At 41.8% G+C, this 19,128-nt stretch overlaps 1 protein-coding gene across 1 annotated transcript; it reads right to left on the reverse strand.

Moving 5' to 3' along the window:
- Window positions 1–5,687: 5,687 nt before the first annotated feature.
- On the reverse strand, window positions 5,688–7,903 carry mid1ip1l (MID1 interacting protein 1, like). Its single transcript, XM_014199769.3, has 2 exons — window positions 7,765–7,903; window positions 5,688–7,220 (listed from the first exon to the last, which is right to left on the reverse strand). The coding sequence occupies exon 2, from the start codon at window positions 7,128–7,130 to the stop codon at window positions 6,642–6,644; it is 489 nt and encodes a 162-aa protein (XP_014055244.1). The 5' UTR covers window positions 7,131–7,220; window positions 7,765–7,903; the 3' UTR covers window positions 5,688–6,641.
- Window positions 7,904–19,128: the final 11,225 nt, after the last annotated feature.

Consider the following 19,128-nt stretch of genomic DNA (forward strand, 5'->3'; position numbering starts at 1 on the left):
CGGACACATACTCTAAGCTCCTGAGGGATAAATATATCAGGAGACTTAGGAGGGAGAGTAACAGCCTGTCACATATATTTCCACATCAGATTTCACACTGTAATTGATCAGCCTTGGCCAGACTGTTGCGTTCAGTCAATCAATCAGCACGTCTACAGCAGGCTCTTTATAGTCTAGACACCACTTGCAGGTCATGGATCACAGATGCACTTTTGAACTTTATATCTTTATTTCATTCACGTGTCAATGGAGAAAGTTATTTTAAAATCTCATGTGCGTCTTATAGCAGCATATTCCCTAACAGCTAGACTATTCATGCTGGTTTGAATCCTTAAAATGACTTGATTGTGTTTTATAGAATATGAGGTATTGTATGTGGAGGAGAGAGCTCAACACCTCTCTTGATTTGGGTTATCTTACAAGGGGAAAAAAGTGAGTCTGCAGTGAGAGTTCTGGTCTTGTCTTGTGGAAGAGCTCATGGTAGAATCGCTGACTTGCACCGTGCGCGCACACACATCCGTTGCCATTGTCTCGTCCTTGTCTTGCAGATTAGATTCATTGAAATTTCCCCGCCAAGGATGGATGCAAGCACTGACCCGTGGAGAACTCAGCCTTATAATCTGTCTCTGTATCCTCCAAGCTCTGTCACTGAGAACAGGCCTCCTCTGCATGGGGGTTGAAAGGCCAGCGAAACTGATGCTTATCACCTGACAATTACCGTAAGCTGATTCCTAGTAGAAAACAAAGACATTTGTGCTATAGATATATGTGGTGGGCAAAGATAACCTTGGGAAAAACGGAGTTTCAACAACAGAGTACATTCCATGCATGTCTACTGTAGCCTGGTATATTTACCTCACATTCAGTACAGAATTGACATAGGATCAACGTAGGTACACAATACCAGTGAAAACAAGGATCTCTTATTGACCGAATTAGATCAAGCTGATAGAGCAGTGGTGTGTACAGGACTGAGTGGGCCTTCAGTGGGTTGCGAGAGACACTCTGTGTCAGACAGTGGCCGTTAGCAGAGCCAGCTGGGCTCGACGCCCACTCGCCTGTTACGTAAGCGCCAACATTCCACGCGTATACGTTCTGCACGAAGCAGGCATACTGATCATGCTAAGTCTGTCCAAGGCACGAGAGAGGCCAAGCTCCTACTCACCTGAGGGGGATGATGCTGTGCTAACAATGAATACTGACCACTCAGATGACAGGGAGATCTGGGTGGATTTCCTCCTGTCCTATTGGTATATACACACACGCCAGAGACCAGATTCCCCTTGTAGACAAAGTAATGTTTCTTCCCCCCCAAAGGAAACCTTTAAAACCCATTATTTGATTTACTTGTCTTGTTTACTGACCATTTAGAAACTCAATATCTATAGGCTTGTGTTCCCTGCAGCTAATTTACCGCGAATACACACACACACACACACACACACACACACACACACACACACACACACACACACACACACACACACACACACACACACACACACACACACACACACACACACACACACACACACACACACACACACACACACACACACACGAGGATTGAGATGGTACAAGAAGGGCCTGGCACAGCCCGGCCTCTATGAAGGCAGAGGGAGGGTAGGGGGGGGTTGGGCGCCTGGCTGGGCATTGAAGGAGCTCAGTGGGAAAGCATCTGCCCAAATGAGAACACAGTGTTCCCGGCTCCACAACTGCTTCCCAGGCTGCTAGAACAAAAGACTTGCAGCCAATCCGAGTAAATTGAGCAAAGACGGCCTTCTCCACCTTTTTACTGATAAAGCGTTAGGGTTGCTTTGTTTTTCAAATTTGGCATGCTAAGATTTATCACTGAGAAAAGCATAGATGAGATTGCTAAGCAATGCATGATTTGACTCAAAACATGCATTGCTTGGCATCCTTTCACATTATTATGCAGACTTTATTTAGTATTATCAACCACTATGCATAGTTAACTAAATTGATTAATATACTTAGAAACCTGAGACAATTATCAGTCAATTTCTAGCGTAAAGGCTTAAAATGCCTAATGTGCCTTTATGAGCATAGTTCAAGGACAGGCATTTTTTATTGCTAAAGCCATTATGCAGATGGATAACTTGTAGAATATACTTCCTGAAAAACGATCCACTTTTGTGAGGGAGGGAAACTCCCTGCAATTTCCTTGGCTTTATTTTCTTCCAATGTCCTCCTCACCATTTAAGAGATGTTCCCATTGCCAGGAATGCTAGTAATGACTTGATAGAGCATGCTGGTTCTCATAAGACTTGTGCAGTACAAGGCAGGGTATTGTAAGGCTACGCCCCATGGGCTGTTGTGAGAGCATATCCAGCCAGGTTATTTTACTAAATAGCAATGCCTAGAAACACTAACAGTAGACAGCCAGGCTGTATACATTACAGTACACAGGAACCCTACAAATGACTTCCAATTAGAATGACCTGTTTACTTGCTGGTTGACCAATGGACTCCAAAGACCTGATGTGTTTTTTTGCTATTACTCCCTGTGAACTTGGATGTTTCATTCAAGCATGCCAGTATGTTTCAAGCAAACATATTCAGTATGCAGGTGTTTACTCTTGGAGCAGCACTGTTGACATAGTAAGGCAGGAACCTACCTGAGCAAGCAGTTGATTAAACCAGAAACAGGCCATGCCAATCAGTTAAAGATAGACACCACCACTTTGCAACTAAGTAAGGGCTCAACTCAATGAATTGACCTTCAGCAACAATTCAGGTCAGGTCATCCATTTGATTTGGCCATACATTCATCCACTCTACCTCGTGAAGATTGTTATCTGAGAGACCTGTCTGTGTGGTTAAATGTCTAGCCCGTGCCGGATGAAAGTGTTGCAGCAGTTGAGCATCCGTTGTCAGCGACTAACAGCAGGGAAAAGGAGGTATGGCTGGGGCAGCTGGCTGAGATGGGCCAGTCAACAGGACCGCTCCCTGCCAAGTGTCAGTGATCACGCCGTTGCATGCTGACCCACAGCATGGGCAACAGATTCCCAATTTATAGACTCAGAAGGGTCTTGCAACACAGGCACTCTCATGTGTCCTTCAGTGTCGCTCCGCTATCCAATTCCCCCTTGGTCACATTGCACTGCATCCATTCCCCTTCACAGAAAGAGAGAGAGAGCTGGCAAAGCACTCATCTCCATAACCTCGACACCAGTGTCAAGGGTTGAGTATCAAGGACATACAGCCAATTGTCTTGCCGTTACATATAGATGGCTTTGTTACTTAAAATACCTAGCACCTGGTTAGATTTGGACAGTTACTGCATTCAACTGTCGCTGCATTTGTCAGACACTCACAGACCATATGTAGACAAGAAATATTGCAGTGTTTTCAAACGTGACTCTTGGTTCATAATCATGTCCCAATTGCTGACAGACCATGGTGAAATGTATCACAACCACACCATGTGAAACTTACTCAAATCTGAGAGGCAATGAGTGTGATCGTACCCCTTTGCTGTATAGAGTTTCTGAAGACATTTAGTTGGTCCAAACGGTCAGTGCTGGGCAATGTGACTATAGGGGCCTCGCGCCATTTAGGAAAGGGATTCTGATATCATGCTATTAAAAACACTTTTAAATTCTTGAAAGTACATTTTCAATTCATTCATTTAATTTCAGTTCTGATCCTGAATTGACTGAGAAATTAACCCCATTTTGTTTAGATCACTGTATTAATCCAGTCACGCTCCACAGACAAAGGTCAACAATAATCCCCACTTGAGTGATCGGTCCATTGACTATATCAACAAATGGTGCTAAAATGTGTCTCCCGCAAACACAGACAACTTATCCTCTCTGATAGCCAACAGTCGTGGGACGTAACTTGAAGAAACCCAATTTCCATTCATATCAACAGCCTGACCAGCTGTCCCACAATTTGTGGTTGACCCAGTTCACTTGAGTGGACTGAAGGATTGACCAACTTTGCTACAGCGATTTTGTTGTCCAGATATGTCCCGGCATACATTGAGAGCATCTACAGAGAAGACTCAGGAACCCAGCTTCATATAAATGTGCTCTCGTAGTCATAGCCTAATACATGAGCCTTTCATGCCCCAACGTGCTTTGTGTTGGGTCAGACTAGCCCTTTTAGCAGTGCTCTCTCACCCCTCCTGTCCCTCTCAGTCTCTGCAATCTTTTAATCACTGCTGTGCCTTTGAGAGAGAAAAAAAGCATTGTTACCCTATTGGCTGCTGTTGGTGGAGCTGTTGCTAAGGGAAGGGGTTGAGAGGGTGCCGTTTGAGGAAGCCACAAGGATAATTTGTGTTTGATACACATCAAGCATAGATAGATATGAGGTCTAAAATTATTGGCATCTTTTATAAAAATGAGCAAAAAAAAAGACAAAAATAATACAAATACTGAGCTATATTGTACGCTCAAAAAAATACTCCGAGACGAAGTACTAAACATTCTCTAAAAGATAGGGGTCAAAAGTATTGGCACCCCTGTTTTCAATACTCCAGCACCCTGACCCTTAAAATAATTTACATTTTGAGCATACAATATAGCTCAGGGTGTGTATTAGATCTTTCTTGCTCGTCTTTATCAATAATTTCTGACCTACGTATTTTGTGTTGAATTTACAAATGATAGCGGATAATGGCTCCATTGTGTTAATTGCGTCCACATCATTGCTTGCTCTTTGGGGTTTTAGGCTGGGTTTCTGTAAAGTACTTTGTGACATTGATGTAAGAGCTTTGTACATACATTTGATTAAAGTAATTCAATGACCCATATTTAGAAAAAATTTATTGAAAGCAATGGTCTTGATTCAGCGCTTTGAGAAGTGTTCTGAATTATTTAACAGAGCAATATTCTTTAGGTCAAAAAACAGATTATTTATGCCATGAATTTCTTTATAGCTGTATGGTACTTATTAATCCCATCTCTCATCTGAGACAAACAAGATTGTGTGAAATGCAGGTTGAACAATTGCCAGCTGATTGTTGAGGTAACTTACTTGTTAAGCAGCCATTGATTTGACTGAGGAACAAGGAAAAGAGTCATGAACTCTAGGTTAAATCAGTCACGTTTATGACTCAATGGCATACAAAAGCACTGTGAATCAGTTATAAACTTACATTTCCTTAACCAGGCCCACTGCAGCAGAAATGCTGCTGTCATTTGCATGAGAAGTCACCTTAGGGGATTGAGCCATGATCGTCGCAGGAAATAGTTAAGGGTCAAATGACCACAGATAACCCAGCTAGAAGTTTCCCTTCCATCAAAATATTACTAACAGATTGACAATCGTGACTGCATCAATGTTCACCCAAGGTCATTCCAGGGCAAGTGCCAGGGCACACCATAAACCTCATACGATGCAAGTTAGTGCCCAGACTTGATAAACTTAAGGAGCCTGTATTGTAATGGAAAACAGCAATTGTACTATGCATACAGAAATCATTGCTCATGTTATAGCATGTCAAAGTCACCTTCTAGTCTTTACAGGAATCTGCCACAAACATCAGCAAGTAACATTTGGAATGCAGACCAAGCGAGAGCCTATACTATATAGACAGAAACTAAACCAGGGACAGAACTACTAGAATGAAAATAGCATATCCATTGAGCCTTAACAATTCTAGTCAATACCGCTCCTTGACATTAGCGGCACACAAATTTGAGCTGAATACAAACAGGAGTTTAATTCTTTATTTAGTTGTACTGCATTTGTGCGCAATATAAAAATTGAAATAACCAAGGACAACACAAAGGAAGTGTTACAATACCGTCACTCCAAAAAAAAAGGGTAGGTTGACATTTTTATACCCATCAGACAACGTGGACAAGATGGGAATCGGAGCAGGACTTGAATGAGTTATAAAAATTCAAGGCACGGCACGTTTCATCAGGAGTGCTACAGAGACATGAATACGTAATTATTTTTTTTTAATAAAAGGCCGTTAAAAACAAGCCTAGATGCTAAAGTGTGCTTTACATTTTAAGGAGGGACAGAACAACCAGCATTCTAAATACTCCTGCAATCAACCCTTTTTTTTCTCTATTTTTTTTTTTTTTTTGAGACATTTACAAAAGACATGGCATACAGACACCCAGTTCCATTAACATACACGCGAATCCACATCGAATGTTTGGACTTGAAATGAAGACTGACGTCACCTACCTACCAGAGCCGTGATTCAACAAGACTCAAAATACGATACCAACAACTCTGTAAACAGCCAATAAGCATGAAATGTCAACTCTGATAAACTTACAATGCACAGTTCAACGAAGCAGACATGACCTTAAAACATTCAGGAACATGTGCAAGTGTCAATCAGATTGGTTTAAATGTATGATTAGTGGAGCTTTGGGAAGCAAGGGACGAGAGAGGGGGTGGCATGTCACTACTCAAGTCAGGATTGAAAGTCAAGTAGCTCAGGGCCCGGTATCCCAAAATAATCTTTAGGCTAAGTTCATCATTAGAGTCATAGGATCCTATGGTTCTAACAATTATGTAAGCCTTAAGATGCTCCTGGGAAGCCAGGCCCTGGTCAGTACACCGGTCCCTGGTCAGTTGCGCTAAGTCTCCGATAACACCACTTTGTGTTTGTGAGTCAAGCAGTCCAAGGTCAGTCAAAAGTGACCCTATCTCATGAAGTTACCACCTCCGATCTCCCTCTTGTAGCGGTTGGTAAGGTGGTCTGCTTGCACTGTGAGTTTTGACAGGACGCCAAACAGTCCCCTGAGGTGGTAGTGGAACTGGCCTTCCAGATCAGAGCCCTCTTCACCAGGGAGCTCCCCAATTATCAACTGCTGCTCCTCTTGCTTGACAGCCATTTCCAGGAAGCTGGCCCCACCGCTCATCTCCCGCTTCAGCAGGCCCCACTCCATGTCGTTCTTGATGGACTTGAGGAGGAGGTAGTGCTCATACATGTCCATCTGCTTGTTAGGGTAAGGAGGCTCGTTCTCCACCACCTCAACCTGCTGGCTCTCCTGCACCTCCAGGGGCACATCCCGTAACAGGCTGGGTACCATGATGGTCTCATCCATGTTGTTGGTTGCAGCGATGAAGCGGTGCATCACATTGAGGAGGGAGTTCTTGTTGCTGGCCGGGTCACTGCTTATTTGCATCATTGTGGAGGTTTTGGCAAGACTTGGATTTGCAGGAAACAGGTGGAGTAAGGTAAAGTTTGATGTTAAGGCTGACTGATGATCCAAGTGTCACTGGAAATAGAAACATTGAAGCCATGAGACAAAAGGAAAGAATATTGCATCAGAGCTATAAACAAAGGCCTTTGGTCAACAGAATACAGCCACCCTAATAGAAAGGCCTACTAAATAATAGGCCATCACATCAGCCTACTAAGAACGCAGCAAAAGGCATGCACCACTATTGTCTGCGTATGACATTTTCAGCTGGTAAAATAAGCGTGGCTACACAATAGTAGATGGAGACATGAACAGAATGAAGAGCCACTTCATAAACAGGGCTTAAAGGCTTAATCTGACTACTGCGTACCAGAGTAGGCTATGGTTTGGGATGCCAATGACACATAGAACAGAATGTCGACACTAAAAACGAAGATAACGTAGGCGATCAGAAACAAACATTTTCCCGCAAAGAAGGGAACAAACAGCAAGGCGTTATACATTTAACCGGTAGCGCTTCCTGTAAAATCTTGTATAGTATCTACTTGACCTTGCCATATTTACAGAAAACTGAGAACGCCAAAATAAACGGTAAGTCTTGAACAAAACAAATACTGACCTGTGCAAACTCTTTCTTGATTATATTCCTTGCTCCACCCGCCCGTACATGAACAAGTATGTATAGACGTCCTCGGCTGTTGTAGCCAGACGTGGAGCTTTATAGTGGGCACGCCGGCTAGAAAAAAACGACCTCTCCCACTTCACGATATCAATGGCGCAATAGGATAGTATTGAGGAAATGGGGCGTTAACTTTAGGTTACTGACAGTGATAAAAACCAATCAGAGAGCACATTATTTTGTGAGCTTGTCCGCTGCAAAGACCCACAGTAATGTTACCGTGTTTTTAAGCTTGATACATTGTTTCAAAAATCATAATGAGTGAATCGGTGTTCGTATATGGCAACTATTTTAGTTCTAATCATGAATGGTAATTTCAATGCACTCGTTTTTTTAAATATATTTTATTATTATTAGCCTATTACCCTATTATGTAATAGTCTACAGTGTAGTAGGCCTTATGTGCCTATTAATCATGAGTCCTATCCTACTTTTGCACTCATAGGCTAGGCCTACTAAATAAGATACAAGCACACAATGAAACGGCTGACATGATTAACTAGAATACTTGAAACTATGATAGTTGAAAGTTTTCAGTGTACACAGAACAGGAAGGACAGTCTTGCTTCATAAATAATTAATGACATGCTGTCATATGAAAATACAGAAGTGGACTGACTTGAAAAGTTACCTTGGCCACAAATTGTCTGAGACAATTGGATCCATAGGATAATTGGGGTCTATTTTCTAAAGGCTCTGTGTGAGTCACAGCCTTTTAGAAATCACTAGGGGTTTACAATACTGTCATCTGGTGTTCATTTCAACACAAGCCACATCCATGCTGAAACGAGTGGTAAATTCAAGCATAGATACATAACATGGTAGAAATAACTCAAAATCAGATTGTGCTTTGCATTTGACTAGCTTTTCATTGATTTAAAAATTATATTTATACATTTCAGCTTTTGTTGTATAGCATATGATTATAATAACAAAACATGCTCGTTTATGAACTGTGATTGCATTGCTGTGATTGCTGGGATAGTGTGGTTATAGGTATTCATAGCTGTATTTAGTAAGTGATTTAACATATAAAAATGTGTTTGACATTACATTTAATAAAAGTTAGAGTTTAAGTTTTTACTGATATCCACATGGCAGTCAACAACACTGAAATACAGTCCATTTGGAAAGTATTCAGACCACTTGACTTTTTCCACATTTTGTTACGTTACAGCCTTATTCTAAAATTGATAAAATAAAATAAAGATCTTCATCAATCTACACACAATACCCCATAATGACAAAGCAAAAACAGTTTTTTAGACATTTTTGCAAATGTATTACAAAAAACCCCCAGAAATACCTTATTTTCATAAGTATTCAGACCCTTTGCTATCAGACTCGAAATTGAGCTCAGGTGCATCCTGTTTCCATTGATCATCCTTGATTGGAGTCCACATGTGGTAAATTCAATTGATTGGACATGATTTGGATAGGCCCACACCTCTCTATATAAGGTCCCACAGTTGACAGTGCATGTCAGAGAAGAAACCAAGCCATGAGGTTGAATGAACTGTCTGTAGAGCACCGAGGCAGGATTGTGTCGAGGTACAGATCTGGGGAAGGGTACTATAACATTTCTGTAGCATTGAAGATCCCAAGAACACAGTGGCCTCCATCATTCTTAAATGGAAGAAGTTTGGAACCACCAAGACTCTTCCTAGAGCTGGCTGCCCAGCCAAACTGAGCAATTGGGGGCAAAGGGACTTAGTCAGGGAGGTGACCAAGAACCCGATGGTCACTCTGACAGAGCTCCAGAGTTTCTCTGTGGAGATGGGAGAACCTCCCAGAAGGACAACCATCTCCTCAGCACTCCACCAATCAGACCTTTATGGTAGAGGGGCCAGACGAAAGCCACTACATGACAGCCCGCTAGGAGTTTGCAGAAAGGCACCTAAAGGACTCTCAGACCATGAGAAACAAGATTCTCTGGTCTGATGAAGCCAAGATTGAACACTGTGGCCTGAATGCTAAGCGTCATGTCTGGAGGAAACCTGGCACCATCCCTATGTTGAAGCATGGTGATGGCAGCATCATGTTGTGTGGATGTTTTTCAGCAGCAGGGACTGGGAGACTAGTCAGGATCGAAGGAAAGATGAACGGAGCAAAGTACAGAGAGATCCTTGATGAAAACCTGCTCCACAGCACTCAGGACCTCAGACTGGGGCGAAGCTTCACCTTCCAACAGAACAACGACCCTAAGCACACACCCAAGACAACACAGGAGTGGCTTCGGGACAAGTCTCTGAATGTTCTTGAGTGGCCCAGATCTAACATTTCTGGAGAGACCTGAAAATTGCTATGCAGCGACGCTCCCCATCCAAACTGACAGAGCTTGAGAGGATCGGCAGAGAAGAATGGGAGACACTCCCGAAATACAGGTGTGCCAAGCTTGTAGCGTCGTACTCAAAAAGACTCAAGGCTGTAATCGCTGCCAAACGTGCCTCAACAAAGTACTGAGTAAAGGGTCTGAATACTTTTGTAAATGAGATATTTAAGATTTTTTTATACATTTGCAAACATTTCTAAAAAACAGTTTTTGCTTTGTCATTATGGGGTATTGTGTGTAGATTGATGAAGAAAAAAATACAATTCAAACCATTTTAGAATAAGGCTGTAACGTAACAAAATATGGAAAAAGTCAAGGGGTCTGAATACTTTCCGAATGCACTGTACATTACAATGCATACACAAAAGCACGTTCAAGTTGCAATCACAAGTAAAATTCATGGCATTAATTAATGAGTCTGAAAGACTTTTGTTGATTAATTTGCATAGGTAGGGTATGGGTCACTTTTAATATCTCTCAGTCTTGGCCTGTGGAATAGAGAGAAGGTGGGTTCTTCAGGTGGATCTGCCTGACACTTGTCCTCGACAGGCGAGTAACCAGTCTCTGAAGGGGGACTTGAACAGGAAGATAGTAAAGTCCAGGCACAGTTTCTCTCTTCGCTTATAGAGTAAGGGCGGTGATAGTGAAGTCAGAGCATCCTTCTTTCCAGGAAATGCCGTGCCGAGGCTGCTTCTGCAAGCACGCTTCTGTATGCGCTCGAGTTGGTCAGAGAGGCCTTGAGTCAAGCAGCTGTGCCAAGCTGGTGCGACATACTCTAGGCAGGGTCAAACATAGCACATGTAGATGGCTACCAGGTCCATTTGTGGTACGTTAAATCTTATAAATCATTGATTCGATTTGGTCTTTCCAATGCAGATAATTTTATCAGGGTTTTATCTGCAGAGAAAAGTCTTGGCTGGGCCGTCTAAGTGTTTTTTCGTGCTGACTATGTCCAAACAGTAATTTTTCAGTGTAAACTTAAATGACTTAAACCAGATATAATGTACGTAGAAAAGATAATGGACCATATTCTTTTTTAATAAGATCATTTTTGAGAACTAACAGTTTAGGGAGATTCTAAAATTAAAATAATTAAGCATTCAGGAGTATTTATATCATGGCATTGATTTTGTTATAATGTTTGAGTCACTCAGATAGCATAAGCCATGGCAAAATGTATAGAATTGCAGGAAATGACCTTTAAAACAGCTACATTTTGTCACCAGCCAACAGGAGGGCCTCTAAAATGTTTGGTCCGTGGTCACGCCCATGGACATGAAAAAATGCACAATGACACACTTTCACAGACTTGCAGATTTTTCTCATCTATCATAAGGGGACATGAAGGGGGCGAGTTTCTCATAAATGTTACCAACAGGATCTTGCATTTTAAAGGGTTTAGGGCCATGTCACTTCTATGGACCTATTCTTATAGACCAGTTAAGGTTGCTTTTGGTGTGGAGATATTATCCACTGTACAATTATGGATTCAATTTAAATCAGTAACATATATTTCCAGCGATTGTCATTGTCTCTGGCAGCACTGTCAATAACTGCAAGGAAGATCAATGAACCTAACAGTGTTCCCTGGGCCACACCCCCTGTGAGTTCTTGCCAGTCAGAGGCCATCTTGATAGCCCACACTACTGCTGCGCTGGTCAGCTATTTGTTCAGCCGCACCCGCCCCCAATTGCTAATAATTTTTTGACCGGGGAACAGGATTTTTTGTTGCCTGAGTTAGATACACAATACAGTATGTGGAGAAAAAGCCCATGGCTTTATTTGATGGTCTTAGGGGATGTGACAATTTTACAACATTGTCATTCAAATGGACCAGGTAAGAAATTATATCTGTTATGCTGCATGTATTCATATTTATTTATCAGATATACTTGTAATTCTTGGAGAGACGTAAAGTTAGCATATGTTTATTAATATTTATTTCATTCATTTCATTTAAATGGGAAAACTGGGATTGGTACATACACATATCTCAATGCATTTCTTTAAAATCAGGATTGCTACATTTCTTCCCCCAGTGTGAAGACCCCCACAATCAACAATCAACCCGCTACTGCAAATAAACCATTTTGGCAATCCCAAAACAATTACAAACAAATGGCCAGGCCTTACTACATTGGGAGCTCCTTTAACAGCCGGTTTCTGGTACCTAACTTGTTCTCCCAAGGCGGCGTGCCTCTGGAAGAATTTCGAAAGGTGAGATACAAAATCCTTGTTAAACTCATCAGAATACTTGGTAGTGGACATTCCATCAGTCCTGGAAGAGAAAATAAACTTTTAGTTCGTTTTCACTATGCTCAATCTTCAAAATCTTAATCAAACATTTTAATTCCGCCTTTTTCTGAATTAGTTTGTATATGCTGTCTTCCTATCTTGGGAGGCCTTAATTATGTACCTCGATTCCCTTTTTTAATCGAGCTTGCTGCACCTGGCACTGCAGGACACCTCGATAACACTTACTAAAGTTGAAACCATCCCAGAGTTCTTTCCACTAGTCTCATCTTATCGTCAAGGCCTGTTGCATTTGACGTACGGCTTGCGGTCTATACTTCCTGTCCCTGGGAGAATCAATAGTCAAAATATGAAATCTGTTATTTACACATCCGGGGGTGCCAGTTTATCAGCTCTTTTGGTTCGGAGTCCTCATTCTACAAAAAACATCTACTTGATTCAGTCTGAAGTAGACTATATTTAGCACGAAATTATCATTTTATTTAATAATAATTAGAACATCATGTCAGCCAGGTTGACGATCTTATGTATTTATTGCTATTCTTAGCTGTGCGGTCTATTTTCTCTTACAGCCTGTTTGAGTTAAGCGAGTAGGCGAGTAGGCTACCACTCACTTTCACTGGTGGAGGCTTATCTATGAGTCCACGGGAAGCTTATGTTTAACCTAGATGTGCTGGAGGGGGAACGGAATGGAAATGACCTTCGATTCTCATGTGATTTGTATGTTGGGAGAACGAGACAAATTTATAGTGCTTTGCAAATTTTCCACAAATATCAGGTCCAGAAGCAGCCCATCTGACTGTTTATCTTTAACACACTAGTTTCAGATGACCACTCTATTGCATTATCTGAGTGCTTGCTAGAAGCTACTAATAACACATTCATTGTCACAGTTGTGTGTAGAGACGGACCAAGGTGCTGCGTGGAATGGTTTCATCATCTTTATTCGAGTGAAACGCCCAGAAAACAATAAAGCGCAAAACGAAACGTGATGCTAATGTAGTGCTCGCAGGCAACTAGTCATAGACAAGATCCCACAACAAACAGGTGGGAAAAGGCTGCCTAAATATGATCCCCAATCAGAGACAACGACTGACAGCTTTCTCTGATTGGGAACCATACCAGGCCAACATAGAAATACAAAAACTAGAGTACCCACCTTAGTCACACCCTGACCTAACCAAACTAGAGAATAAAAAGGCTCTCTAAGGTCAGGGCGTGACATTCATACTATGAACCATACTGTCAACACTCCCTACTATCTCAACTTCAACTGATAGGCTATCCATGAGTTCCATGAATCTTGTCTATGTTAAAACCTCTACCTTGGGTTAAACCTTTTTTTGTTGGATATCATTTTTGAATATTTCCTTCAGGATGAACAAATATACGTTACTTTTAAGCACTCGGCAATGGCCGTCATCTCCATTTCAATTTAGCCCTATTCTAAAAACCTTTCGTGGCGGTCAACCCAGGTCATCAAACTCTCTGGAGGAATCACTTTAACATTAGGGCTACTGTCTATCACTATAGACAGCATCAGCGACACATATCTTTCGCGAGCCACAGTGCTGCTCTTAAACCATATGAGTCACACACTCACTCAATTACACATAGCCGGCTCATGCATACCCTTTCGCTATCCTGCATATACAGTTGAAGTCTGAAGTTTACATACACTTAGGTTGGAGTCATTAAAACTTATTTATAAACCACTCCACAAATTTCTTGTTAACAAACTATAGTTTTGGCAAGTCGGTTAGGACATCTACTTTGTGCATGACACAAGTAATTTTTCCAACAATAGTTTACAAACAGATTATTTCACTTATAATTCACTGTATCACAATTCCAGTGGGTCAGAAGTTTACACTTTAAACAGCTTGGAAAATTCCAGAAAATGATGTCATGGCTTTAGAAGCTTCTGATAGGCTAATTGACATCATTTGAGTCAATTGGAAGTGTACCTGTGGATGTATTTCAAGGCCTACCTTCAAACTCAGTTCCTGTTTGCTTGACATCATGGGAAAATCAAAAGAAATCAGCCAAGACCTCAGAAAAAAATTATAGACCTTCTTAAATCTGGTTCATCCTTGGGAGCAATTTCCAAACGCCTGAAGGTACCACGTTCACCTGTACAAACAATAGTACACAAGTATAAACACCATGGGACCACGCAGCCGTAATACTGCTCAGGAAGGAGAAGTATTCTGTCTCCTAGAGATGAACATACTTTGGTGCAAAAAGTGCAAATCAATCCCAGAACAACAGCAAAGGACCCTGTGAAGATGCTGGAGGAAACAGGTACAAAAATATCTATATCCACAGTAAAACGAGTCCTATATCCACTTAACCTGAAAGGCCGTTCAGCAAGGAAGAAGTCATTTCTACAAAACCGGGAAAAAAAGTCAGACTACGATTTGCAACTACACATGGGGACAAAAATCGTAATTTTTGGAGAAATGTCCTCTGGACTGATGAAACAAAAATAAAACTGTTTGGCCATAATGACCATCAGGGGGAGGCTTGCAAGCCGAAGAACACCATCCCAACTGTAAGTGTTGTTACATAGATGCTGTGTTCACTATGCATGATTAATACATAATTCAAGGTTTATTTGATGTAGTAAATAAATAAATGATTTATTGATGTATAGATAAGAATTTAAATGTGATGTAACAGGTAAATTAACGTTAGGCCATTAATTGTGTTTTTATGTTCCATCCCGGAACTAACGTTCTCTGTTGTGTTACTGCTACGGAATTTGTTAATTGACTGTGTGCAATCTAACTTAAGCAGATCTTAGTCTGAGTCATAATTGTTGATGGCAGAGGCTAAGAAAGACAGTAAAGGGACTTTCAAGGGACTTTAAGAATTCAAGAACCTATTTTCAGGACAAGCAGCCAACGAGTTATTTTGTTCAACCTATAGAACTTTGTTTATAGTCGCGCCAAGTTCCATTTGTATTGTCGCGCCAAGTGCCATTTGTATTGTTGCGCCGAGCGCCATTTGTATTTCTTTGTTTCAGTACTGTATAATTTATCAACGTTACTGTGTTCATTCAAACATATAGTTCTCACGGCGTGACGTGGATGCATCGGAGAAAAAGACGTGCAATGCAATAAACGCCCGTTTCAAAGAACCAACCTGTGTCTGTTGTCGTGAAGAGAGCTACACCAACGTTGAAGGTCGGGGGTGGCAGCATCATGTTGTGGGGGTGCTTTGCTGCAGGAGGGACTGGTGCACTTCACAAAATAGATGGCATCATGAGGATGGAAAATGATGTGGATATATTGAAGCAACATCTCGACATCAGTCAGGAAGTTAAAGCTTGGTCACAAATCGGTCTTCCAAATGGACAATGACCCCAAGCATAATTCCAAAGTTGTAGCAAAATGGCTTAAGGACAACAAAGTCAAGGTATTGGAGTGGCCATCACAAAGCCCTGACCTTAATCCCAGAGAAAATTTGTCGGCAGAACTGAAAAAGCGTGTGCGAGCAAGGAGGCCTACAAACCTGACTCAGTTACACCAGCTCTGTCAGGAGGAATGGGCCAAAATTCACCCAACTTATTGTGGGAAGCTTGTGGAAGGCTACCTGAAAAGTTTGAACCAAGGTAAACAATTTAAAGGCAATGCTACCAAATATTAATTGAGTGTATGTAAACTTCTGACCCACTGGGAATGTGATGAAAGAAATAAAAGCTGAAATAAATCACTCTCTATACTATTATTCTGACATTTCACATTCTTAAAATAAAGTGGTGATCCTAACTGACCTAAGACAGAGAATTTTTACTCTGATTAAATGTCAAGAATTGTGAAAACTGAGTTTAAATGTATTTGGCTAAGGTGTATGTAAACTTCCAACTTCAACTGTATGAAATAAACAAAAAGTGTATCTATCATATAGAGTTCCATCAAAACGTACAAAAATTAACCGAACAATCTGTCAGAAAGGGCTTCACCAGAGTCTGTCACCCCCACTCTGCTCAAGAAATGAACAGAGAATTTTACCATGTGGAACTTCACCGAAGGTCCTTTGCTCCTGCTCAGTTCATAAAATGAAGAGAACTGTTCATTTGGAGTTTCACTTAATGTCATTCACCCCTGCTAATGTTTCAACTTACTCCTTCATGTCAACAACCGTGATGGAGCTTCCTGCCGTAAAGGCTTCAATTGAATCCTTCACCTCAACAACCATGATTGTATTGCAATGCACTACACCCAAAGTGTGCCAAAAGGGCTCTCTTGTGCACAACCCAAAAATACAGAGTTCTCTCTTATCAATGTTTTTGTCACATTTACACACCAGACAGTATCAATCAAATTACATTTTAACCTATGTTATTCACTTAATTTGTAGTAGAGTCACACACAGAGACAAGCGACAGAACTCTTAACATTACCTGTGAGGTGGTGCTTTAAATGAAATTCATATCATCTTTACAAAATCATATGAAAAGCCACTCACAACTTGTCGCCTGTCCTGGTGATGTATCTACCCTACAAAATACACAGGCAAAAAAAACGAAATTGGAGAAGAAAAAAAGATGATAACAGGGACACCCAGCATGGAAGTCATGAGATAAAGATCTAATTTGTTCTATTCTCACTTGTTGCACAGCCCGACCTGCTGCTACAACAACCATTTGTCCATGGTGTTGATCCATGGTGCACAAGTAAGAGACAGGGGTTGGTAAAAAACATTCTAAAATACAATAACAAAATACCATAAAGATCAATGTGTCAAAATAAACTACAAAATACTTGTATTTTGAAATGTATTTAATTAACATACATATATTTTGTATTTTAAAATACAGAAATAAATTTGCAAGTAGTTGGCTCGAACAGCAACAACATTCTCAGTAACGGTTACAGAGATGTTTTACTTGCTATGACTGTGATATGTTGTTGTTAATCCACCTAAGTTGAATGCACTGACTGTAAGTCAGTCTTGATAAGAGTGTCTCCTAAATGACCTAAATGTAATGTGAAAATAAACATACCAAAATGACCTGCAAAGCACACTGGGTATAACTATTGTCCTTGTTTCTGGGTCGGGGAGCAGAGTAATACTCAGCATGCTTTGCAATAGTTCATTTAGCAGACCGTCTTTTCACACCATGGTGCCATCAGACTTCTGCTACCAATGCAGGCTGAAAGGGGGCCACAAAATTGTGAACCAATATAAAAAAAAATGGTATAGAAAAGTATTTTGAAAATGTAAATTACAGCTCTCAAAAGTATCTTGTTATAAAATACATAGGAGTGTAGTTCAGTCCTGTAACGTCTGTGTCCAACTCACACTCCCAAACACTTAGATCACCAGAACGCAACCCACTTTCCAGTTCACTCTCCAGATCCCAATCACCGGAATTCTAATCACCTGTTCAAACACCTGCATGTCATCATCCCACACTATTTAGTTCAGTTCCTTGCATCCCATCACTGTGAGGTATTGTTTGTTTTGAGACACTTCATTCGGAGCGCTGGTTGTTCCTATCCTGCTCTCCTCCCAGGTATGATAGTTTTTGCCATTTTTGGCCCTACCGTGTATGACCTTCTGCCTGCCCCTGGACCCAGCTATCTGCCTCCTATGGTCCCTTTCAATAAACACCTGCTGCGCTCTGCGCTTGAAACCAGCTCTCTGTCTCCTATCGTGTTCAGTACAGAATACCTTACCAAAAACGACAGATGGATTCAGCGGAGCTGCAGCTACGTCTAGCCCGACAAGAGGAATGGATCGATGAACTCTGCGACCTCCTTCGCCAGTCCATTCCTGCTTCACCGATATCCGGTGTCACCGCCCCCTCTCGTTCATCCTCCCCTATATCCATGCCTAGTAAATACAACGGCTCCCCAGGGAAATCTCAAGGATTTCTCATGCAGTGTAACCTGTACATAGACCATCACCCCGCTGACTTCACCTCTGACAAAGACGGGGTGGACTTCGTCATCTCCCTACTCACAGGCAAAGCTCTGGATTGGGTCACAGCCCTGTGGACCTCTTAAAGTTTTGATCTGTCCTCTGAATCACGTTTCCACGCCCTCTTCAAGGAAGTGTTCGACCATTCAGTTTCAGGTCGTCACACCGGGGACCTGTTATGTGAGCTGCGACAGGGCCATCGGTCCACCACTGAGTATGCCCTTGAGTTCTGCACCCAGGCTGCCCGCCAGTGGATGGAGTGAACCAGCTCTCCTTACAGTCTACCGGAGGGGTAGAGGAGATTGGCTGCAGAGGAGATTTAACGGACCTCAACCAATACATCCGGATGTCCATATCCATTGGTGGACCGCAAACCTATACAGTCGCCCATTGCCTGCGAGTCTTCCATGCCCTTCTCTCGTCCACCATGGTCCAATAGCCCGAACCCATGCAACTCGGCCACGCCCCTCTCACGCCTGCCGAGAGACAAGAGGTTACGTGAAAACCTGTGCCTCTATTGTGGAGAGTAACTACCGACTCACTAGCTGTCCGATTCGGCCCCCACGAAGGGGTGAACACAACCCCTCCACTTCCGCTCGGGTAAGCACCTCTACATTTTTCAATATTACCAAAAGGCAGTTTGGTATCCCAGCTCTTCTTTCTGCTAATGGGGTCAGGAAATGGGGGGGCAGGAAATGTCATTGACGAACAATTGGTACAACAGTTAAGAGTCAAACTAATCCCTGTTAATCCTCCCTTTAGGATTAATGCGCTGGACGGACAACCTC

This window comes from Salmo salar, chromosome 05 (assembly GCF_965601325.2).
Source record: "Salmo salar chromosome 05, fSalSal1, whole genome shotgun sequence".
Lineage (NCBI taxonomy): Eukaryota > Metazoa > Chordata > Actinopteri > Salmoniformes > Salmonidae > Salmo > Salmo salar.